The sequence below is a fragment of the Panthera onca genome, chromosome A2, assembly GCF_046562875.1.
Source record: "Panthera onca isolate mPanOnc1 chromosome A2, mPanOnc1 haplotype 2, whole genome shotgun sequence".
Taxonomy (NCBI): Eukaryota; Metazoa; Chordata; class Mammalia; order Carnivora; family Felidae; genus Panthera; species Panthera onca.
The window spans coordinates 16,397,328-16,422,909 of NC_138340.1; the positions used below are offsets into that span (position 1 = coordinate 16,397,328).

Sequence of the window (25,582 nt, forward strand, 5' to 3'; positions counted from 1 at the left end):
GGCGCCTGTGTGGCTCAGTCAGTTAAGCGTCTGACTCTTGATTTCGGCTCAGGTCATGATCTCACGGTGCATGAGATCAAGCCCCGAGTCAGGCTCTGCACTGACAGCACAGAGCCTGCTTTGGGGATTCACTCTTCCTCTCTCTCTGCCTCTCCCCCCGCTCATTCTTTCTCTCAAAATGAACTAAATTTAAAAAAAAAATTTTTTTTTTTAAACCCAGAACAAAACTAGACAGAAGTACGACTTAATCAGGGGCACCTGGGTGGCTCAGTCGGTTGAACGTCCGACTTCAGCTCAGGTCACAATCTCGCGGTCCGCGAGTTCGAGCCCCGCGTAGGGCTCTGGGCTGATGGCTCGGAGCCTGGAGCCTGCTTCTGATTCTGTGTCTCCCTCTCTCTCTGCCCCTCCCCCGTTCATGCTCTGTCTCTCTCTGTCTCAAAAATAAATAAATTAAAAAAAAAAAAAAAAAGAAGTACGACTTAATCAAAGGGCTCAAAACCAGTGATAATATTAAGTAAAAGGAACAAAGGGAGGGGTGACACATCTCATCAGAAATAACGCAAGGATGAGGTCAACGAGACGGCTCTATGCCTCCTAGTTTCAGCTCCTAGTGTACATACCTGTCCTGTTCCCAATCTGACAAGCACCACATTTTTTCTTGCAATTTTGTGTTATTTCGCTGATGATTTTGCTGTTTAAAATGACATATCACTTAGGGCTGCCGAGGGTTGCTAAGGACTCCACGCTGTGAGGCGCACGGCAGAGAAAACAGATGTTAGGTAAGCTTCTTGGAGGCATGATTTACACTTCTGTTGGCCATGAGTTCGATGATAACAAATCAATGGAGTATATTAAATAAGATGCCTTCAACCAGAAACAATCAGAAAATAAAGTTATATATTGACCACCTGATGAAAATGTTGTGAAACGAGGTTCCCAGGAATCTGCTCCTGTATGTCTCTGAGAAGTTGTTCGGTATTTGCTAATTCATGGCTGCTTCCCAGAACGTAAAAACTGCACACACACACACACACACACACACACAAAACAAAAACACAAAAGCAAAACGGTTATTTTTAGCAACTGGGTTTGGAGGTGGTTGGTCACACAGCGACAGAGGACCGAAACACTTATTGCAACTCAGACTGTCCCGTCTCAGCCAGGCCACGTGTGTCAGATGGGGCTTCCCTGAGACAGAAGTGAAAGCGAGGGTCTGTTGAGGGGCACTCTCAGGAGATAAAGCTCTAAGGGAGCAAAGGAAGCAGAACTGGGCAAGGGGAGGAGCTGAGCTATGATACCCAGCTGAGGTTTCAGCTGATCCTACAAGAAGCCCTTCTAAGTTGTCCCCAAGTGAGGCAAAAAGTCTGGGCCTTTCCAGGGGCACCTGGGCGGCTCAGTCGGTTAAGCATCTGACTTCAGCTCAGGTCATGATCTCGTGATCCGGGAGTTTGAGCGCCGCATCAGGCTCTGTGCTGACAGTTCAGAGCCCGGAGCCTGCATCGGATTCTGTGTCTCCCTCTCTCTCTGCCCCTCCCCTGCTCATGCTCTCTCTCTCAAAAATAAACTTGCTTCTTATGACTGGAAACCCCAGCGTTTTTTGCTTTATTTCTTTTCCCTTTAAAGTTTAATATTTTGGGGAGAACTTGCCTGCACGCCAACCTCCTCCTTCGCCTGTGTCATGAGTCTCTTTCAAAGGGTGGTTCGGTCCGGCCACCACGCCCCTGACCTAAGGGTCTTCCTACCGTCCAGCTCTTCCCTCCTACCCGCGGTCCCCATCTTATCTGCAGCCGCAGCCCCGTGCCTGCCCCACAAAACGTATTCTGCAAATATTGGTTGGAAAGAAGGGCTATCACTTGGAGTTGATGTCCTGCTGCCTGGGAGCCTCTGCCTGGCTTTTCTGGCAGCCAGAGTTTCATCCTCAGGAAACCAGGCCGCTTGACTGAATTCCTGTCTCCGTCCCTGCCCCCAGTAGGAAACACATTCTAATGTCACATGCTACAGGACACCCCATCTGGACCACAAACTTCCCAGAGCTTGGGGACTTTTCCTACAGCCAGGGCTGTGACTCCTGCCTGTCACTCATTTACCAAGTATTTCCTGAAGTCTTGCTCTGTTCCAGGCCTAGAACTGGAGGGTGGAAGGTAGAGAATGAGTGGGCAGAGTCCCCTGACCTTGGGGACCTAAATGTCCCCCAGTGGAAGCAAGAGTAAGGAACGGACACGAGACCGCCAGGAGCCTAGAAGAAAGCACATTTCACAACCCAGGGGGAGTGCACAGGGGAGGTTCTGGGGAGGACTGAATGCCTGTGCTGGGTCTTAACCACAGAGGAGGAAGAGAGAAGGAAACGAAGCCCAAGCGATGTGCCCCGCAGGGAACATCACAGGAAAGGACAAGTTGGCTTGAAGGAAAGCTGTAAGTCAGAGTGGGATGTAGCAGGACTCGGACCCCCAGGTCTGCCCGCGTGTGCATGTCCGTGAAAGGACAGTAGTAGCATTAACGGAGTTTAGCTGGAACCAGCTGGGGTTTGCAAAGCAGTGTCCCACCCTGGCCTCCCTCCGGCAGCAGGGGGGACTATCACAGACTGCCCGCTGAGGTCCATGGTAACTGGGAGCTCTAGCCCTGGCCGCGGAAGGAACGGTGGGCAAGAGACAGAGGCTGGGGGGTGATCAGCAGCCAGTCCAGAGGACTATGGGACACTTGGTCTGGTGACTGGGTAAAGAAGCTGTATACACACACACACACACACACACACACACACACAGCCAGGACCTCCCACCCACCCTCCCCTTGTGGGAACTCAGCTCTTTGGGCTCAAAGTGTCTTGACACCCAGCCCCTGGTGTCTCCTCAAGGCATGCCTGGTATGGGGCAGCACGGAGAGGTACGAGGGTGTGTGAGTGTGTCCAGCTCCAATCTCCGTTCTCTTGCTCCCCCTGCTTCTGACCCAGAGGCCGCTGAACTCAACGACAACACTTCCGGCCACAGAGATGTTGATGGCTCTAATAGGAGGGCATTGATGAGACTTAGATCAAGGTAGGCGAATTCCTCACCTCTGGATCTTCTAGACCCCATGAAGTGCTTTCCAAGCTACACTGGAAACTAGTTCTCTACAGAGCATGTCCTAGGCAACCCCACAACGTTCAGGAGACCGGAACTTCAGAACAAATAAGAATGCACTGCAAATGTTTATTCATTGGCATCTAAGATCTCCACACTCCTTAATGTCTCCGCACGACTTGGGGTGAGCCTGGATGTGGCCACTGGGTACTCAAGAAAGGGGACCCCATCGCGGGGCTGCCCCAGCAGGATCCAGGTGGATCCGCACTGGGTAGGGGGGACCTTCGCCCAGTCCCAGACACCTGGGTCGGATGTGGAACCCCCAGGCCTCAGACCTCAGCGGGGCCATGGTGACACCGCCTGGCTCTCTCTGCACAATCACCAAGCTCACTCTCAGGTGAAAGCCTGAGACCACAGCCAGGTTGAATGTTGTCTCACTGTTCACGAGGTCTCTTCTTTGGTAGAGGCTCTCCAAGGCATCAGGGAAGCACCGGGCTCTACCTGGCAGGTCGGCTGCCCCCTTCCCGGCAGGCAGAGCACAGCCAAGGTGTGGGTGTGGCCGAGGCAGGTGACTGGGGCATCAGGCTGGGACACTTTCAGGGCTCCGGGCTTACTGCCACTCTCTACTGGGTAGCTCTCTACAGGGTCAGTGGATCCCAACCAGCATTGGAGGAAAGGGCAATGAGGAGGAGGGGCCTCGGGTGAGAGTCAGAAACAGGAGGGGAGTGGGCAGGGGTGATCACGGGGCCACCAGGATGCCCAGGGGCAGCACCACGCACAGAAGTATGAAGAAGTCAGCTGAGTCCCAACAGCAAGCCTGACTCAAGTGATCAATGACCCAGTCCTTGTAGAAACTAACTTCTGTATAAACTCCGGGAAAATTGATGCGACCACAGCCAAAGCCCCAGCTCACAATCCCCACCTGGACCCATGTTTCATTAAATTCACAGGCCATGGGGCCCCCAGAATCTCCCTGGAGAAAGAGGAGGAAAAAAAAAAAGAACACAGGGATGAAACAAATCAGTATCAGAACTGGCCGATTACACTGCAGGGCCTGGGGAGACGGGCACGCATGGGGTTTCCCTGGGCTTCCACCAGCCCTAGGTTTCTGGGGATATCCGATCAGAGAGCTGAAAATGTGAGCAAACAAAATGCGTATACACACTCAAAAAATCGTGTACAAAGAACGGAATATAAGCCAAGGAAATGGACACACTCTGAGGTAATCATAACGAGTGAAGTCTTCACCCAAGTATTGCCTGTCACATTAGAAGGGGTTCAAAACACGTGACTGGCATTACTGGTATTTTCTGCCTGAATCGCCCGTCCTCTCCCAGCTCCCTGCAGGCAGCGCAGGTCCTACTGAAGGATCCAGTCGGGCCAGCCTGGCCTTGGCAGTGTGTCCCCTGGGACCCCCTTGACTTGAATGAAGGGTGACCGGAGGGGCTGGTGGATAACACGGGCCCCACTGCCCGTGAAAGAGGAAACTGTGGAGGAACAAGATGCTAAGATAGCGAGGGCCCGTGAACTGACCTGGCAGGTGTCCTTTCCTCGGGAACTGTAAGCACAGACAGCCCCTTTTTTCACTAGGTCACTACCACTTTCCATCTGTTCCTTGAGTGCCCTATTGCACTCCTCGTAACGCACAATGTTTAGCTTGGCCTCCTGAAGTTGTTCCGGAGCATCTTCGGGTTTATCTATAGAGAAGATTTAGGAGTTGGTGGATCTGCCTAGCAGACCAAAACCGGAGCCCCGGGTGTCCGTTCTTGGTCTCCATACGGTGTGTTCACATACAGACACCCCCCGCGGCAGTGAATACTGTCCCCATTTGACACTGGAGGAAAGGAGGCCCAAAGTGGACATGGGGAGGGGAGGAGGTGAGAATCAAAACGAAGACAGGAGAGGCGCCTGGGTGGCTCAGTCGGCTGAGCGGCCGACTTCGGCTCAGGTCACGATCTCGAGGTTTGTGAGTTTGAGCCCCTCGTCGGGCCCTGTGCTGACAGCTCAGAGCCTGGAGCCTGCTTCAGAGTCTGTTGTCTCCCTCTCTCTCTGCCTCTCCCCTGCTCACACACACTCTGTCTCTCTCTCAAAAACAAACAAACGTTAAAAACGACTTTTTTTTTTTTTTAATGGAGATAGGAGGAGGAAGAACAGATCAGGAGAGAAAGAGGCCTTACCAGCCATGAGAAATCAAAACCAAATGTCTGTCACTCAGGATGCTTAGTAAGAGTGGCAGTTGTCCCGTGCATCAGGGAAGTGACTTTCCTTTGGACCAGGACCATAAACTCTTGGACAGGGAGTGCCCCAAAGGTACTGAATCCAAACTCTCCCCAGGGACGGGAGGCCCTACCAGCCTCACCAGGAATTAGTTCTCCCGTCTCTTTTCACTCACAGGAAGCCCCCCATCCACCATCACCCAAGCTGGCTTGGGGACAGCTCCCATTAGCAGACAGATCAACACCCCCTGGGCTATAGTCCACCCCAGAGAGAATCCGCCTTGCTTGTCACCCAAGACCCCAGGTCCTGAGATCCTAATCGAAGTCTGTAACGCCATCAATCGCTCCCTACCGGCATTCTGCGGCCTCCTCCCTTACCCTCTTGCTACAAGATGGCCTCCCCGCCTCCCCCTTTAGCTCGTAGGCCGACCGCGGGGCACCCGGCAGCCTCTTGCCTGTGGCCTGAGCTTACAGTCTTGCTCCAGCCTCACCTGTTTCTTTTCGTTTTCCCCATCCGGTCACCCAGCACTCCATACCAGCTTCCACCATGAACATCTTTTCAGGGAGGCACACGGGCCGGATGTGCGAGGAAAAATTCACAGGGAACTCCAGCAGGATGAGGGCAATGTCATTCTCAATGCTTCCAACAGGATTGTAATATTTGTGGACAACGATGTCCCGGACCGGCACCTGGATGGCCATCCTGGAGGTATGGTTCACGTGGATGTCTCCCATCTTCACGGTGTACTCCACGTGGCTGCAGAGAGATCCCGGAGGGTCGACGCCCCCCCCCCCCCCTTCCGCATCTTCTGGGCCTTCCCAGCCTGGCCCTATCTCCATCAAACCACTTCCCTCCCTCCAAACCGGGTCCCATCCCCGGACCCGTGGCCAACCCATCCAGTGGTGCTCCAAGGCGGGTTCGCTGGTGATGCGTCAGCATCACCTGGGAACTTGTTAGAGATGCGGATTCTCAGATCGCATTTCTGATCTACTGCATCAGAGACACTGGGGGGGGGGGGGGGGCGGGGTGGAGGGAGTGGGGACAGGCAATCTGTGTTTTAACAAGCTCTGCAGGTGTTTCCATGCTCATTAAAGCGTGAGACCACTAATCTGGCCAAATTGGTTTCCCACACTCCACTCTTCTTAAGTATTCCCCCTTGCCGGCCTTTGCCCAGACACTGCCTCTCAGCTGGCATCTTGCCCCCTTTCTTGCCACTTGGCTTGAAGACTAATCGGCACAAGCTTTGAACCTGATTTGGGGTCTTGCCTTTTCAGGCTACCGAGGGCCCTGCCATCACTTACCTCTGCCTGCAGTCTGAAGAGCAGGGACTATGACCCCCTTCTTCAGATGAGGAAGAGGAAGCTCAGGGAGGGGGACAAGATGGGCTACAGGTCACAGAGCCTGCTGAACAGGAGCCTAAGCCCAGAACCCCAGACACTCACCCAAATATGCAGTGGGCAGCGGTCAGCACCCACCGGCTGGCAATGAGGGAGCCTCCGCACGTGTGTTTATCCTTGATCTGCAGGCTCACCTGCCAGGGCCACTTCCTCTCTGGGGCGGGTATTCCACCAACTATCCTCATAGACCTGTGGCCGCATCCTGGAGCAGGTCAAGGAAGGGAGGGGACTGAAAGTAAAGCCATGACAGCCCCACCAGCAGAGCCGGATAATCCTCAGAAGTCTCAGAACCCTCAAAGCAAGGTCATGTCCCCTCAGAACCCCCCACCCCCCCGAGCAGCTCTGTATCCCCCCAAGACAATGGCCATGTCCCCTCCGAGCTCAAGGGCAGGGTTGGGACCACTCAGAGCCTCTCCTCCCCTGGGAAAAACCATCTTTGCGTGAGACCCTCCCCTAGAGCAGAGTCCCAACCCCCTGGGCCCAGGCCAGTTCTCCGCAGCAGGGCCTGGCCCGAAACATCACCTGCAGGAAACAGCGACCTTGCTGCTGGCTGAGGAATGGCCGCAGCCCTGTAGGAACCAGGGTCAACGGGGGTGACCGCTGCCACCTGTGGGGAAGCGGCAGCCTCTTGGGGCACGGGGGTCGCAGAAGATCCCCCAACCCTCGACACGCTCTCGCGGCGGTCCTCGCGGCCGCCCCCCGAGGGGGACGGGGAGGGTGGGGACGGCGCCGACTCGCCCTGCGCCCCACCAAGCCGCGGCTGGAAGAGCAGGAGCCAGAGCAAGAGGCCAAGGGAGCCACCACCCGGGGACGCCATGGGCCCGCCGGCGCCGCGCCTCTCGCAGCGCCCCCTCGCGGCGGCTGGCGGCCCTGCCCTCGCGTTGGCGGGAAACTGCGTTCCGCGGAGATCAGGGTCCCGCTGCGTCCGCTGGGTGGCCTGACGGGTGGCGCAGGCCGCGGAGTCGTGACTCGGGGAGGCTTTTCGTCCCGACTTTGCGAGCCTCCCGGGCACTTGGTGCCCGGGCCTTGGGCCCGGCACAGGGTGCCACCGCTGACCCCGCAGCCACGCACCTGCAGCCCCGCGCCCTGCGTGCAGCGCGCCTCGCCGCTCCTCCTCCCCCGCCGGTTCACGGTCAAGATCAGGACTGCTCAGCGGACACGGACACGCTGCCCTCAACGGCACCCACCACCGCCTTAGAGATGGCAGTGCCACCTTTAAAAAATCAACCTCCACCTAGGGGCGCCTGGGTGGCTCAGTCGGCTGGGCGTCCGACTCCGGCTCAGGTCATGATCTCACAGTTGGTGGGTTCGAGCCCCCGCCCGTCGGGCTCTGTGCTGACAGCTCAGAGCCTGGAGCCTGCTTCAAATTCTGTGTCTCCTCCTCTCTCTGCCCCTCCCATGCTCATGCTCTGTCTCGCTCTGTCTCTCAATAATAAATAAACGTTAAAACAAAAATTTAAAAATCAACCTCCACCTGAACGGAGCCGTTAGCGCAGGGCAAATGCAAACCACGATGAGATATCACAACACACCAGCAGACTGGCTAAAATAACAGATCTTGACAACCCGGATTTGTCAACAAATCTTGACACGGGTGCAGAGGTACACTCAGACATTGTGGTAAGAATGTAAAAATATTACAGCCACTCTGGAAAACAGACACTGGCAGTTTCTTATAAAACAAAATGTGCAATTACCATACGACCCAGTAATTGCATTCCTGGGCACTTACCCCAGAGAAATGAAGCTGTATTACACACACACACACATACACACACACACACACACCTATAGGAATGTTTTTAGTAGCTTTATTTTTAATAGCCAACATCTGGAAACAACCCTGTAATAGACAGAATATGGGCAACCCAAAGATGTCGGTGTTCTAATCCCCTGAACCTGTGAATACGTTACCTTACGTGGCAAAAGGACAGTGATTAAATGAAAACTCTTGAGCGGGGAGATTATCCCAGAGCGCACACATAAGAGCGGCCGCAATGCTCTGTAGTTCCTCCTATGAAGAAACGAAGTCAGGCTGTAGTAGCCTATCACTTGGGCTGTGTGACCCAACAAACCCCATCGAGCTAGTTTGCTGGTAAGATTAAAATGCGGTAAGGAGGTAAGGAGTCTCTGCTCTGTCCTAATTACAGAGTGACAGTATAGACTCCCACAGTACTGGAACAAGACCATACTGTCTGCAGCAAAGAAATTGTGAAATTGTACATTCTTTGAAAAGCAACTCCCGGCACGCCACCGCACCCTAGAAAGAAACTAACGGCCAGACCATGGGACATGAAGTGACTGAAAGTCCCATGCCTCCTCTCATAATGTAGATATTTAGCCAGACTCACCAAGTCATAAACTCAGCCAGACAAAGCAATTCATCATTCAATGGACATGATATATGTGGAGTTGGGTCATGATAGGTCTTGAAGACAACAAGAGAATTGCACAAAAACAATGGCCTAGACCTTCATATCACCTACTTGTATTGAATTAAAGCTTCTCTCTCAGTTCATACCCATAGCTTTATAAGGGGTGTCCTATCACCAGCTGATGAAAGAGTAAAAACCTGGGCCTCGTTCACAGATGGGCTCAAAATCTTGGTGCCAGCTGAAAACAGACCGCGGTTGCACTAGAACCTCATTCAGGAGTGGCCCTGAATGGCAGTGATGAGGAGAAATCCTGTGCCTAGGGCTTCAAATAGTGCACTTGGTCATCAGCTTGCTGCAAAAGGAGAAGCGGCCCGAATAAGAATATAAATGGGCCCCTGAACAACGATGAATGGCTTGTCTGGTTGGTCAGGGGCTTAGAAAGGCCAAAACTCCACAATTTGGGAAAGACGTACCTGGATGCACCTGTGGCAGTGGAAACCACTGAGCCCACCAGTGAGTATCCACTGCCAAGGAGCCACTCAACGGCCAAGTGGATAAGATGACGCCTCGGCTGGAGATCGGCTAACACTTGCCCTTGTCAACCTCCACGCTTGCACTGTGTCCAATAACAGAGTATTTGTGTTGGCAAGATTGGAGGATATTCGTCCACCCAATAAAACAACACGGGGTTCCTCTTACCAAAGCCGAGGTAGCTACTACTGCTGCTGGATGTCCAACCTGTCAGCATCAAAGGTCAATGCCAACCCTTGAAATTCAATTTCAGCCTTGAAATTTGCTACATCCCTAAAGGAGACCAAGCAGCTATTTGGTAGCACGGTTATTATATCCATGTATTTGCACCCTGGAGGGCTAGCGGTTCGCCCTTTCAAGACTCTGTGGGGCAGTGCGTGAGGGGGGATCCCACGATGATAACTCAGACGCCCCATGAGTCACTGACAGTGTGCTGAACAGGCATTCTAGGCAGACAACGCATTTCTTTGTACAGACCAGTTTCCATCTGATATCATTTTCCTTCAGCCTGAAGAACTTAGAATTTCTTGAAGTCCAGGAAGGAATTCTCTCAGCTTTGGTTTTGAGAAGTCTTTACTTCAATTTTATTTTTGAAAGGTACCTTCATTTGATGTAGAATTCTGCACTGACTTTCAACATTTGAAGATGATCCTCTCCCTACTATCTTCTCTCATTGTTTCTGAAGTGTGGTCTGCAATCATTCTTATCATTTTATTTTTAAGTAATCTCTACGCCCAGTGTGGGGCTCAAACCCACAACCCTGAGATCAAGAGTCACATGCTCCACGGACTCGGCCAGCCACGTGCCCCAATCATTCTTATCTCTGTTCCTCTGTAAGTAATATGTCTTTTCCCCCCTGCTTTTAAACTCTATCCCTAGGTTTTGAATAGCAATTCAATTATTATGCTTGGCAGTGTGGTTTTCTTTGCGTTGGCTTGGGGTCCACTGTGCTTCCTGAATCTGTGACTTCTAGTTTTTAATCAATTTGGAAAATTTTTCGGCAACTATTTTTTCAAATTTTCTTGAAGAATAGCATTTCTTCAGGTATTTCTGCTCCCAGTTTTCCTCCACCTTCTGTACTCCAATTTCCTCACATAAGACCATTTGATATCCCAAAGGTCAACTCATCATGGTCTGATAACTTGTTTCAATCTTTTTTTATCTGTGCTTCAGTATGAATAGTTTATACTGTTGTGCCTTCGATTTCACTAATATTTCCTTCTGCCTCCCAGGCATGGGTCTAGTAATTTTTAATGAACACTGAAGGCTATTAATGTTATGTTGCTGACTATTTGAATTGTATTTTCCTTCTTTAAGGAATGTTGAAATTTGGCAGGCAGCTAAATTACTTTCAGCCCACCTTGGTCCGTTTGAAGCTGGTTTTTAAACTTTGTAGGATGAGTCTAGAGTAGCCTTTATCCTAGGATTACCTTAGCCTTAATACTAAGGTGTGAGCCTTGTGGGGTACCTCCTAATTGCCTGAGTATTCAGCGAGGTCCTTTCTCCGGGTGGATGAAGCTTGACCCTCCCAGCACTGTGTGAACTCTGTGAGTTGGTCCTCTTCTAGCTCCCTGGCAGTTGTTCTTTGCCCAGCCTCCTGAAAATTTAACCTGTGTATGTGTAGATTAGTATTCAGCCAAAGACTGAAAGGGGTTGTTCTGCAGATTTCTGGAAGTTGTTTCTTGGCATATCTCCATCCTATACGGCAGGGATCAGCAACCTTTCTCTGTAAAAGACAGTAAATATTTGAGGCCTTGCAGGCCACATGTGGACTCTGCCACATATTGTTTTTTTTCCCCTTGGGGGGGGGGAGGGGCAGAGGGAGAAAGAGAATCCCAAGCAGGCTCCACCCCCAGGGCAGAGCCCAACGCAGGGCTTGATCTCACAATCGTGAGATCATGACCTGAGCCGAAATCAAGAGTCAAACGCTTAACCGACAGAGCGGTTCTCTTTTTTAAAAGCAACTCTTTAAAAATGTGTACATCATTCTTAGCCCTGTACAAAAACCGGCTATTGTGGAATTGGCCCACGAAGCGTAGTATGATAACATCTGCTCTACGGTATTGTGACCTGCAAACTCCAGATGCCTCGCCTTCCTGAGTTTCAATCTGTCCTCTTAACTTAGTGGTGCCATCGTGTTCTGTTTGGGTTCCCTTCCTCGTGCCTTCTGAAAACTGCCTGTGCTTAGGAAGCCAGGACCCTTGTTCCCCTTCTCTCTGGGGTCGTAGTCCTACGCTGTCCTACAATGCTAACTCTTAACAACTCTACTTTTCCAAAAAAGCGGAACAACCGGTTTTCCATGCCTAGGATTGGCATATTTTCACTTTTGATGACGAGTAACTCTGCTTCATTGTGTGTCTTTTGAATGAGCTGTGTCACCAGAATGAGCAATGACCTTGGATGTCAATGATTCGTGTGGAAATGTATTCATGTTTATTTCTTGGTTCATAATGCGAGTTCTCAAACTCATTTCACCAAACGACACTCCTACCATCAGTTTATGGCTCTTCCTGTTACTCTACACGACACTTACTGCCACAGTTCTGTCTTTTCCCACATGGCGGGCATAAAATTATACCTTGTTATGGTTTGCATTTGCATTTCCCTGGAGTATATTCTCATATCTTTTCTGGCCATTTGTGCTTTCTTTCTATAAAATGTTTGTAACGTCTACCCAATTTTATATTTGTGTTGCTTTTGAAGTATTTCTCATTTAGCTTTTTTTTTTTTTTTTTACGTGTTCTCCTTTGTGGGTAATGTGTGTTCCAAATATCATCTATCATGATTTGTCTTTTCACTTTATTACATCTTTTTTTATTACATCTTTTGAAGAGCAAAACTTCTTAATTTTAACTTAGTCAGAAATAGCAATCTTTTCCTTTATCATGTATGTTTTTTGTGTCTGGTTTTAAAAAGCCTTCCCGGGGGGCGCCTGGGTGGCGCAGTCGGTTAAGCGTCCGACTTCAGCCAGGTCACGATCTCGCGGTCCGTGAGTTCGAGCCCCGCGTCAGGCTCTGGGCTGATGGCTCGGAGCCTGGAGCCTGTTTCCGATTCTGTGTCTCCCTCTCTCTCTGCCCCTCCCCCGTTCATGCTCTGTCTCTCTCTGTCCCAAAAATAAAAAATAAAAATAAAAAAAAAAAATAAAAAAAAAAAAAAAAACGTTGTAAAAAGCCTTCCCGGGGCGCCTGGGTGGCTCAGTCGGTTGGGCGGCCGACTTCGGCTCAGGTCACGATCTTGCGGTCCGTGAGTTCGAGCCCCGCGTTGGGCTCTGTGCTGACAGCTCAGAGCCTGGAGCCTGTTTCAGATTCTATGTCTCCCTCTTCCTATGACCCTCCCCTGTTCATGCTCTCTCTCTCTGTCTGTCTCAAAAATAAATAAATGTTAAAAAAAAAATTTAAAAAGCCTTCCCTATCCTGAGGTCTTAAAGGCATCATCCTTTATTTTCCCCTAAGATTTTAAAGTTTTGTTTTTCATGTTTCATCTTGTATCCACATTTTTTTAAATCTGTAGTGTAAGGTAGGAATTCAATTTCATTTATTTTCCATTTAAATTTTTTTTAACATTATTCATTTTTGAGAGACAGAGAGAGACAGAGTATGAGTGTAGGAGGGGCAGAGAGAGAGGGAGACACAGAATCCGAAGCAGGCTCCAGGCTCTGAGCTGTCAGCACAGAACCCGATGCGGGGCCTGAACTCACGGACTGAGAGATCATGACCTGAGCAGAAGTCGGACGCTTAACGACTGAGCCACCCACGTGCCCCACATTATACTTTTATTCAACAATCTTACCAAATTATATTTTCAATTTTAATAATTTGTAGATTCTTTTGGGGTTTCCTATATTGACAACCAGGTCGTGTACAAATAATTGTATTTTTTGTGCAGTGGATATGTCCTCCTTGTTCTTCTTGATACATTCTCTCATTTTGTTGGGGTTAGTCCTGTCTTGATTTAAAAAAGAAAAAAGAAAAAAAAAAGCCCACAAATTAGAAATTATTATTGTTTTACACAGTCATGATTTTAGGTATTTGTTATTACTTGTTTCTTTTTTTTTCTTTTTTTTTTTTAACGTTTATTTATTATTGAGAGACAGAGAGACGGAGCATGAGCAGGGGAGGGGCAGAGAGAGGAGGGGACACGGAATCTGAAGCAGGCTCCAGGCTCTGAGCTGTCAGCACAGAGCCAGCCCGACGTGGGGCTCAAACTCACAAACCGCGAGATCATGACCTGAGCTGAAGTCGGACGCTCAACCGACTGAGCCACGCAGGCGCCCCAATTACTTATTTCTTTACTCACTGTATTTGTTTGGGTACGGGCTAAAGTGTGTTAACAGAGCTATCTCAAAATATAGCAGTTTAAAAAAAAAAGTTTATTTCTTACTTAATAGTCCAAATCGAGCCCTGATCGAGGTCTGCCACCCTTAAGATGGGCTCATATCTCTGAGTCCAAGATGGCACCTCCACCTTTCTATCTTCCCTTGAGAAAGGGACAGGGCCAAAATGCATACCCGTGTCCCTTTGAAGGGCATCCCCAACAGCACACTACTTCTTACATCTAATGGAACATAACTTAAATACATGGGCACCCTAAGCTTCAAGGGAAGCCGAGAAAGGCACTTTTTAAGTGGGTATCAACCCAGATTGCCTGGGATCCATTTTACCTGTTTGGTGTACCTATCTCCCAACTACTCTGGGCACTGCTGCTAGAAATTCATAGGAGCTTCTTAGGAGGCTTGCCCTTGAGCACATGGAGCCACATTACAAAAGGTGACGAGGAGTTGCATTCTTACCTCCCTACCTCCCTCCCTACCTCCCATCCCTCCGGTCAGCCTGTGGCCAATGACATGGTGTTGCAGGGCACAAAAGCCCAGTCTCCCTTGCCTTAGGTCTGGATGGATTCTCTAATGTACACAGACTCCAGGATCATGCTGAGCCTAGACTTCACCTCTAATCACATTCTTATTAAACTCCTTTGCCTTTCCTATCTGGCTTCCCTCACGTCCATACAGGTTCTTCCTGAAGATAACTCTCTTAATAGGTTACTTGAACATGGATCCCTGTCCCGGAATCTGCTCGTGGAGAAACGACCCAGCGAATCCTGGAGCTGGCTCACGAAAGCCAATTGCAAATTGTCGGGACTTTTATGAGCTGGCTGTCAAACACGGTCATTATTAAAATTTTAATTATAAAAGCTGTCATTAAAGAAATCACACTCAAAACAGAGGTAGTAAGTACTCAAAATTCATTACTTCCTAGTTATTTTCCTGTGTTTTATTATTACCTGTGCTCTTGAGATTAGGTCTACTGTAGCTGTATGGTAGAACTCCTATATAACGGTGTACATCTCTTCCCAACTCCAGATTCAATAATGTCATGTTGGTGTCTCGAAATCAGCCATGGTGGAAGTATTTACACCGTGGATATCTGTAAATGTTATACATCAGGGTTTTCCCCCCTACAGAGCTGCCTGTTAAATATTTGCAGGCACAACACCAGAATGACCTAAGACATCAGGCCATTGCATAAGACATGTATTATGGAAGAGGAAGAGAATGGACATCGGAGCCAAACTAGAATGTGTCACATTAACCTATTTTTTAACTGAGGAAAAATTTGCATATGGTGAAATACATAGACCTTAAGTGCACAATCTAATGTTTTAATAAATATACAGATCCATATAACTACCACCTCAATCAAGCTATATACGATTTCAAAACCCCGGAAGGTGCATTTGGGCCCTCTTCAAATCCATCATAAGCAACCACCGATCACCTGTTGTGCCTGTTTGGTCTTCATATAAATGGAATCAAAACTCTGTATTCGTTGGGTCTGGCTTCTTTCACTCAACATAATGTTTTTGAATTTCCATCCATGTTCTTGGATGGAAGTTCTATCAGCAGTTTATTCTTTTTGATTGCCAAGCAGTATTTCATTGATTAGCATCTATCTGTTGATAGACACTTGAATTGTTTCCAGATTCTGGCTATTATCAATAAAAGATGCTATGAACATTCATATGTAAGTCTTTGAGTGGACTTTCTGCTATTTTCCTCCTATTTTCTATTTTCTTCCTATTTTCTTTCTGTGGCTTCTATTTTCACTTTCTTAATGGTGTCTTTCAGTGTCTTTCAAAGAGCAGAATATAATCATTTTGATGAAATCCAATCATTGATTTTCTTGTATAGTGCATGCTTTTTGTGTCCTATATAAAGAATCTTTGCCAACTCAAAGGTCACAAAGACTTTTCTTCTAAGTTTTCTCTAGAAGTTTCTCTAGATGTAGGTTTTACATTTAGTTCTCTAATCCATTTTCAGTTAATTTTTACATATAATGCAAAGTTAGGATTGAGACTTTTTTTTCCCTTGAATAGGAATGTCCTATTTTTCCCGTATCACTTACTAAAAAGACTATCTTTCCTACAGTGAATTGCCTTGGCAGTTTTGTTGAAATCAATTGGCCATATATGCGGAGATCTATTTCTAGACTCTATCCTGCTCCACTGATTTATATGTCTGCCCCCTCATGCCAATGCCACACTGTCTTGATTATTACACTTTTATAGTAAGTCTTAAAGTACAGTAGCTCTTTGTTTTGGTTATTCTACATCCTTTACTTTTCCATACACAGATTAGAACCAGCTTGTCAATTTCTACACAAAGCTCCACCTTGAAAAACGTGAACAAATTAGGAGGTGTAATGCTACCAAATTTCATGACTACCTATAAAAGCTACAGTAATTAGAACACCGAAAAGTTGGGGTGAGAATATACAAATCACAAAAAGGGGGTACCTGGATGGCTCAGTTGGTTAAGCATCCGACTCTTGATTTCAGCTCAGGTCATGATCACAAAGAGATCAGCCCTGAGTAGGGCTCCATGCTGACAGTGCAGAGGCTGACTGGGACTCTCTCTCTCTCCCTTCTTCTCTGCCCCTCCCCTGCACACGCACACACACACACACACACACACACTCTCTCTCTCTCTCTCTCGAAATAAAAATTTTTTTTATAAATTTAAAAAAGAATAAACAGATAGGGAACTGAATAGAGAATCCATAAATAGATGCATATATACACTGTCAATTAATTTTTGGTGAAGTACCAATGCAAATCAATGTGAAAATAAATGTATTTTCAACAAATGGTAGTGGAAGTGGATAAACATTAAAGATATGGAAAAATATACTTGGATCCTTATCCCATACCATGCCCCCAAATGAATTTGTAGAGCACAAACATAAATGTAAAAGCTAAAAGTATAAAGCTTAGGGAAGAAAAAAATAGAAGAAAAATCTTCACAGCCCCCAGCTAAAAAGTGAAAAAAGCAAGTGACAGACTTAGGATTCTATTCAGAACATAAGAAGACTACTTATAATTGAGCAATAAAAAAAAAAAAAAAATAAGCATCCTAATTAAAAATGGGCAAAAGAATTAAAAACATACTTCACAAAAGAAGATACACAGATAACCAATAGCACATGAAAAGGTGCTGAGTATCATTAGTTACAGGGAAACACAAATTAAAACCCCAATGAGATACCACCTCATACCCATTAGAATTGGGCAAATAGAAACACCGAGGACGGATGAAGATGTGGACCAACCTGAACTCTCCTTTGTTGCTGGGACTAGCGTAAAACGGTACAACCAATTTGGAAAAGTCTTTGCAATTTCCAATAACGTTAACCATACATCGATTTTATGAGCCAGCAGTTCCGCTCCTACGTTTATTCCCAAATGAAGTGAAAGTATATAGATACAAAAAAGTCTTATATTAGAATGTTTACTAGCAGCTTCATTCATAGTAGCCCCAGACTGGCAACAACCCAAATGTCCACCAACAGGAGAATAAACCAACTGTGGAATATTCATGCAAGAATATTGCTATTCACCAATAAAAAGGAATGAACTGACGGTACATGTAGCAACATGAATGAATCTCAAAAACAACACGTGGAAGGTAAGAAACCAGACACAAAAGAGCATTGACTATATTATTCCATCAATATGAGGTCTAATGACATGCAAATAATCTGATGATAATCAGAATGGTGGTTATCTCTGGGAGGGGCTGATTAGAAAGGGACACATGAGAGAGCATTCTGGATTAATACAAACGTTCTCAATCATGATTTGGAGACGTTGGCATGGGGTATACCTCTCTTAAAACTCATAGAATTGGGGCGCCTGGATGGCTCAGTCGGTTGAGCGTCCGACTTCAGCTCAAGTCACCATCTCACGGTTCGTGGGTTCCAGCCCCTAGTTGGGCTCTGTGCTGACAGCTCCGAGCCTGGAACCTGCTTCAGATTCTGTCTCCAGCTCTCTCTGCCCCTCCCCCACTCACGCTCTGCCTCCCCCACCCCCCCCCGCCTCTCTCTCTCTCAAATATAAAAAATAAGCATTAAAAAAACTCATAGAATTTTATACTGCAGTGTGTACATTTTACTATAAATTATACCTCAATAAATAACAATACGGAAGCACATTAAGAGATAACAGTCATTCATCAACATAAGCTTTTAACCTTATCAATTTTAAAAACTGAATAGAGAAGGAAGCAATGGTGTATATAGTCAAGTAGGAATTAGAAAGAATTCCTTCTAAATAAATGACTTCGGGGCGCCTGGGTGGCTCAGTCGGTTGAGCGTCCGACTTCAGCTCAGGTCACGATCTCACGGTCCGTGAGTTCGAGCCCCGCGTCGGGCTCTGGGCTGATGGCTCGGAGCCTGGAGCCTGCTTCCGATTCTGTGTCTCCTTCTCTCTCTGCCCCTCCCCCGTTCATGCTCTGTCTCTCTCTGTCTCAAAAATAAATAAATGTTAAAATAAATAAATAAATAAATAAATAAATAAATAAATGACTTCAAAAGTTTATATTCATAAAAATCCAGAAATAAAAGTCCAGATGACACCAACTGAATTAGTTAGAATGAGGTTTTGATACGAGTAACTGAGACTGAAGATAATAATGGCTTAATTTAAAAAAAAAAGTATATTTCTCTGTTGCACAAAGAGCTGTGAGGGCAGAGCTACAAACTCCAAGGAGCCAAGTTCCTTCTAAATTCCTGTTCTGTGCCCTTAGCATTGTTCCTTGTGTCCCATATCACCCGCACAAGCTCCCGTTACCGTGCACACACTCCAGCCAGGAGAGAGCAAAGAGATCTGAAGAAGGGGCTTGTCCTCCATTTAAGGACATTTCCCACAAATCACACCCAAGACTTCTGTTTATATTTTATTGGCCAGGACTTAGTGCCACACGAGCTTAGGCACACAGAACTTAGTGTCTCCCTTAGTGGAAGGCTTGGAAACACAGGCTTTATTAAGGGATGAGAGGTGTCAGAGGAGAGTTATCAGTCTTTACCCCAGTCCCCTTCTTTATCCACCTAAATAGTCACCTGGCACTTTCTTCTCACATGCAAAATGCTCTAATCTCCTCCTAAAAGAAAGGAACCTCAAAGTTTCAAGAACAGGGAAGGAAATCTGGAGCAGGGAAGTGCTCTGCATCTCTGCATCAGAACAAAGAGCCACTCTTGGGACCACAGATGATGCGGGACGTGAGCCAGCAGAGACCCAGGAAGCACTCAACCTGTCCTCTCGCTGAGTCTCAGCCCGGCACTCTTCACAGGCCAAGGGAACCTGGTGCTCAAGGCTCTACATAACTCCAGGGGAAGCAGCACAAACAGGCAGAAAATAAGGGTTGCAGACTGGGTGCAGTGCCCTGACCTTTCTCTCGCTTCCACTCTCTCTCACTTCCTCCTCCCTAGAAGCAACGGCCAGCAAATTCAACTACAAAGGTCCCTGCAGAGCTGCTGGTGGCCATGAGGGGCACAGCAGCAGGACCCAAGAGCTAGAACCATCTGTCAAACTCGAGTCGAGGGCCCCCCCCCTCCCTCTAGGGTTTAAAAAGCATCATGTGGGCGTCTGGGTGGCTCAGTTGGCTGAGCATCCGACTTCAGCGCAGGTATTGATTTTGCAGTCCATGAGTTCGAACCCCACGTCGGGCTCTGTGCTGACAGCTCATAGCCTGGGGCCCGCTTCGCATTCTGTGTCCCCCTCTCTCTCTGCCTCTCCTGTTTTAAATTTTTTTTAATGTTTATTTATTTTTGAGAGAGAGACATAGAATGCAAGCAGGGGAGGAGCAGAAAGGGAAACACAGAACCTGAAACAGGCTTCAGGCTCTGAGCTGTCAGCACAGAGCCCAATGTGGGGCTTGAACTCAAAAACTGCAAGATCATGACCTGAGCCGAAGTCGGACATTCAACCGACTGAGCCATCCAGGCACCCCTAAAGAAATGTTTTAAAGCAACATCAACACACTCCTAAGTTAAATGTGAGATAACTTCTCAGTGTCCCCCACAGCCCAGACCAGGAGACGTACAGAACACAAAAGCAACTCTTCAAACATTTATTCAGTTGACATCTAAGATTTCCACACTCAGTGCCTCCACACGACTTGGGGTGAGCCTGGATGTGGCCACTGGGTACTCAAGAAAGGGGGCCCCATCGCGGGGCTGCCCCAGCAGGATCCAGGTGGATCCGCACTGGGTAGGGGGGAACTTCGCCCAGTCCCAGACACCTGGGTCGGATGTGGAACCCCCAGGCCTCAGACCTCAGCAGGGCCATGGTGACACCGCCTGCACAATCACCAAGCTCACTCTCAGGTGAAAGCCTGAGACCACAGCCAGGTCGAATGCTGTCTCACTGCTCACGAGGTCTCTTCTTTGGTAGAGGCTCTCCAAGGCGTCAGGGAAGCACCGGGCTCCAGCTGGCAGGTCGGCTGGCTCTCAGGCTGGGATGCCTGTACTCCCTCCTTCCCGGCAGGCAGAGCACAGCCAAGGTGTGGGTGTGGCCGAGGCAGGTGACTGGGGCATCAGGCTGGGACACTTTCAGGGCTCCGGGCTTACTGCCACTCTCTATTGGGTAGCTCTCTACAGGGTCAGTGGATCCCAACCAGCATTGGAGGAAAGGGCAATGAGGAGGAGGGGGAGGTTGGAGGACAGGCCTCGGGTGAGAGTCAAAAACAGGAGGGGAGTGGGCGGGGGTGATCACGGGGCCACGAGGATGCCCAGGGGCAGCACCAGGCACAGAAGTGGAATGAGGAACACCACTGGATACAAAGAGGCAGCCCGGTTTATCACTTCAACTATCCACTTAGAGTAGGCAGCAATGTCTGTATAAACTCCAGGCACATTTCCACGACCACAGCCTAAGCCCCAGCTCACGAGTCCCACCTGGACCCATGTGTCCTTAAATTTACAGACCAAAGGGCCCCCAGAGTCTCCCTGTAGAAAGAGAAAGAAACAAACAGGCATGGAAGGCCATCCAAGTCAGAGCAGGCTCACTGCCCTGCAAGGCACCAGGGGCTCAGGCACATGGGGACCTTCCCCCAGGCACCTATCAGGCCCAGCTTTCTGCAAATATGAGAACTAAGAACTGAAAAGTTAATGGGCAGGGACACCTGGATGGCTCCATCGGTGGAGCATACAACTCTTGATCTTGGAGTTGTAAGTTCAAGCCCCATGCTGGGTGTAGAGATTACTTAAAATTAAAAACCTTTTTGAAAAAAATAGAAAAGTTAATGGGAAAACTTTAGTATCCTCAGGAGGATATTTTAACTGGTCACTGCCCAAACCACAGTGGCTGTGAAAACATTTGGAATATCACCTCTTCTTGGCAGCCCCCTCAATCCATCTATCTAGCTAACAGTTTCTCTAGGACTCCTAACCCATATAGCCAGCTGCCTCCATATTTGAAGATCCCCTCCCAGACATCCCGTATACCCCCACCTCACCCAGACCACCACACGTCCTTCCCAGACCCACTCTGGTGGACCCGCACCAACCAGCTCAGACAGAAACAGACAGCCCTCCTAACCTCTCCCGAGCCCCCTCCCTCAACGGCACTCAGTCACCCAGAGCTCATGATTCAATGTCGGACACACCTCCTTCACCCCCTCGTCCCCCCACGTCCCGCTCAGGACTCAGCACCATCGCCTAGATGATGGAAACAAACGTCTAGCCCACAGTCCTGCCCAGACGGCATCTAGAAACTTGGACCAGCACCCCAGGCCACGCGTACTCTGACTCCAACCCTCTTCTCTGGCCACATTTGCCACCTCATTTGGTCCAGACCTGGAAAACGTTCCCTTAAATGTGACACGTTCCCTGGGACCTCTGAGCTGCTCCACATGCTGATCCCTCTCCCTACAATGCTGTTCTCTTTCCAAGAAACCCAAACACTCATCCTCTAGGAGTCCTGCAAGCACCCACGGGGGAACCTGGAGCTGACATCTTTGGACCTCACCTCATCTGTATAATCGCTACGATGTCTATGCCGCGGGGTTATGATGTGGCTTCACAGAGCTATTGGGGGTCAATACCCACACTGGCTCACACCGTAAGTGCCACAGAGGAGGAACTCAATTAAAGGGACTTCTGGTATTAGCGTTACCTGCCCCAGCTTCCCCACACCGTGGCAGTGCCCCCAGGCCAGCAAGGGCTGCTCCCCTCTGAAGAAACAGGCCAGGACAGCTCAGGGGAGTCACGAGGGAGGAGGAGGCTGTGCCACTTGCGAATGAGGAAACTGGGAGGGAACAATCTCGATACAGAGGTAGGAAAGGGTCCATGAACTTACCTGACACGAATCCTTTCCTGCACCTTTATAGCCACAGAGCATTCCTTCCAATACGACATCCCTAGTTGTTTTCATGGCTTTCTGAATCATCTCATTACATTTTTCATGGTGGATGATGTCTTGGTCGACCTCATGGAGAACAGAGGTAATAAGGTCGCCACCTACAAGCAAAGAAACTCAGCAGTGGGTGGTTGTGCGCAGGTGGACAGTAAGCCCCTAAGCACCTAGAATCCCCTTTGAGAAAGGCAGGGCAGTGGGTATCGTCCCCATTAGACTCTGGAGGAAACTGAGGCCCAAAGTTGACACGGGGATTAAAAGGAGGTAAGAACTAAAACCAAGACAGGATAAAGAAGAACCGATCTGGACAGGAAGAGGCAAGGCCTTACCAGCCTGAGAAATGATCATCAGGCATCTGTTACCCTGAGTATCAGTGGTAATCGTGACAGGTATTCCGTGCAGCAGTAACGTATCCTAACTTTTGAGCAGGATCACAGACTCTCGAATGTGCCCCAGGGTTACCAGTCCAGACTCTTCCCAGAGATGGGGGCCCTATAGCCTCAGCAACAGCGACCTTCTGGCTCTGCCTGTACTCAAAAGGACGGGAAGCTCCCTAACCACCAAGATACTTTCAGAGAGGGACAGCTCTGGCTGGCAAACCACTCCTCACCTGCTGAGCAGAAAGCCACCCTGAATAGAATTCCATAGCATCTGGCTCGGTCCCCAGGGAACCTAAAAAAAAAAAAAAAACCCAAGCCAGCCAGGCATGGTCCCTCACGAATCTCCATAAAGAGATTTCACCCCTGTATTTCTTCTCCTGAGAGTAGCTCCAGTTCCCGGGACCGGTGCCTTTCCTAAATGGCTACCATGAAATATTTGTGTTGTAACAAAAGTCCTCAATCAGTGTCCCCAAGCCAATCAGGAACCATCACCCTGGCTGCTGCTAAACCGCTGTCCCCTCACCCCTCTGCCAGGCCGTCTGCTTCCCTGTCCCCCTCTTTAGCCTGTTTGCCTAATGCAGGGCTAAAGCTGTCTCCCTCTTCCTGAGTCGGCTTCCCGCCTCACAGTCTCACCATATTCTTCTTTTCTGCCCCAACCGGTCACCCAGCACGTGGTCCCAGCTTCCACCCGGAAAGTCTTCTGAGGGATGCATATAGGCTGGATGGTCATGGTGAAGTTTACAGGGTACAGGAGCTGGAGAAGGGCAAGGTCCTTTTGAATGGTTCCAACTACTGAGAGCTGAGGGTGGACAACGATGTCTCGGACGGGGACCAACACACTTGTGATTTCTTTATAGACACTCCGATCTCCCATTTTGACATCATAGTGGAAACGGCTGTGGGAGAGAAGAAGATGTGCCCCCTCACAGAGACCCCAGGAAGCATCCCGTGTGCCTTTTCCACACATGGCAGATGTCTCCCAGTATGGTCCCAACCTCCCTCGCCACTCTCTCCACTGGCCCAACACCAGGAATCCCTCCTTACCGACTCTCAAAACTGGTCTGCTCATCCAAACGATTGGTTTTGTTCTCCGAATTAGTATTCCTGGTAACCACACTCCCAGCGCAGACCCCGCCCATTTTTAGTGGGTATGCTTTGGCTGGGTTGGGTTGGGCTTGGGTTCTGCCAACTCGCCAGGGCAACAGAACCTACTAGGTATTTGAGGAGAGCAGGACTGGCTTCAAAACTCTCAAGTCTCAGGGTGCCTGGGTGGGTCGGTCTGTTGAGCATCCGATTCTTGATTTCGGCTCAGGTCTTGATCCTAAGGGGGGGTGGGATTGTCCCCCTCCCCCTTCCCCCCCCCACACACTGCCCAGGGTTCTGTGCTGAGCGTTGAGTCTGCTTGGGATTCTCTCCCCACCCCCCAACTGCCCCTCTGCCCCCTAGTGCACTCTCTTTCTAAAATAAAATTAAAAAAAAACCCAAAACCTCCACGCAAGTGACAAGTCTCCACTTGTCACTCCTCACCTTAAAATACAGTGGCCTGCAGTCAGTACCCACTGCTGTGTGATGAGGGAACCTCCGCACACGTGCTTGCCTCTGATCCTCACGCTCACCTGCCAGGGCCACTTCCCGTCTTCAGCCTCCTGTCCTCCCAAGATTTTCGCATTTACCTGGCCACACCCTGGGGTGAGAACAGCGCAGGAGGAAGAACCTCAGAGAAACAGGCCCTGCTCCCCAGGCTTCCCAGGAAAGGCCCAGGTGCCCCTTGGACACGTGAGAAGGCCACGGCCTCCTTGACTCCAGGACGGTGTTATGACGTCCCCAGGCCACGTACCCGCGAGGCCGAGTGGCATCCCGCTCAGACTCCACAAGCGGTGCTGCATTCCTCAGACCACACCCCGGGGGGGGGGGGGGGGAGGTGGAGGGACCCTGGCTCCCCCCACACTCCCCAAGAGCGCTGGTTCCCACTCTGGTGCCTCAGCCACCTGCCCAGGGCCCCCAATGCCAAGTGTCACCTGGGATCAATCCCACCAACTGGGAGACTGGGACAGATTCTTGGGGCTCGGGGGGCGTAGACGGTCCAGCAACCCTCCACACGGTGGCATCGGGGTCCTCGTGGCCGCCTCCCAAGGGCGAAGGGGAGAGTGGGGATGGTGCCAACCTGCCCCGCGCCCCACTGAGCTGCGGCTGGAGGAGCAGGAGCCAGAGTAGGAGGCCCGGGGAGCCGCCAGTGGGGGACGCCATGAGCCGGCTGGTACGGCGCCCCCTCGCGGCTCCCCTCGCGGAGGCAGGTGGACGGGTCTGCGCATGCGCGCGAGCGACGGAACAAGAGGCTCCCGGATTGGGGGCCCCACTGGCGTGCCAAACGTCGCACACTGGGTTCCACCGGGGCCCTCTCTCCACTCCGTGACCTGCCTTTCAGAGCGCAAGTTAAAGCCTACTGTAGCTAGAGGAAGAGAACATAAAACAACTTCTACCCCTAAGGAAGGAGCCAGATCAGACTCTCTCACCTATGCCAGGAGAGAGTCAAGATCACTGAGAAGGCCTCATCTCTGAGAGCCAAGAATATAGCACCTGCCAGACAGTGAGGCGCTGAGCCAGAAAAACAAAGAATGTCCCACCTCCTCCCTCCCCTACTAGACTAGCAAGTGTCCAGGAACAAGTAACCGCAGTTTACTGCTAAAGGAGGGATAAAAGCGTGGAAAGACGCCCTCTTTGACACATGAGCACAGAGAAGACTGTCCCGAGTGTGGAACAGACACCGAGAAACAATCCAACGAATCAACCACCACTCTAAGCAAAAAATAACAGAAGAATTTCAAGCCTGGTACACACGGAGGGTAACCATACAACAAAACTGGGCATGACTGTCTCGATACTCTCTACTAAAGAAAAGACGTGACCATTTCTTTTTTTGCTTTTTAATATTTTTATTT

At 49.4% G+C, this 25,582-nt stretch overlaps 1 protein-coding gene across 6 annotated transcripts; it reads right to left on the reverse strand.

Annotated features, from left to right (window-relative positions):
* Window positions 1-524: 524 nt before the first annotated feature.
* LOC132678492 (serine protease 44-like) lies at window positions 525-24,970 on the reverse strand. 6 transcript variants are annotated; one of them, XM_078443142.1, is made up of 10 exons: window positions 23,277-23,363; window positions 22,874-22,935; window positions 22,593-22,790; window positions 22,207-22,367; window positions 8,585-8,684; window positions 7,193-7,277; window positions 6,716-6,872; window positions 5,764-6,029; window positions 4,590-4,753; window positions 3,166-4,029 (listed from the first exon to the last, which is right to left on the reverse strand). In XM_078443142.1, the coding sequence occupies exons 4-10, from the start codon at window positions 22,263-22,265 to the stop codon at window positions 3,796-3,798; spliced, it is 1,065 nt and encodes a 354-aa protein (XP_078299268.1). In that variant the 5' UTR covers window positions 22,266-22,367; window positions 22,593-22,790; window positions 22,874-22,935; window positions 23,277-23,363; the 3' UTR covers window positions 3,166-3,795. The 6 variants fall into 6 exon arrangements, with proteins under 6 accessions (XP_081649474.1, XP_078299268.1, XP_078299269.1 ...); XM_078443143.1 differs by lacking the exon at window positions 22,874-22,935 and having other exon boundaries at window positions 23,277-23,383; XM_081793348.1 differs by lacking the exons at window positions 3,166-4,029; window positions 8,585-8,684; window positions 22,207-22,367; ... (1 more) ...; window positions 22,874-22,935; window positions 23,277-23,363 and adding an exon at window positions 525-745 and having other exon boundaries at window positions 7,193-7,730.
* Window positions 24,971-25,582: the final 612 nt, after the last annotated feature.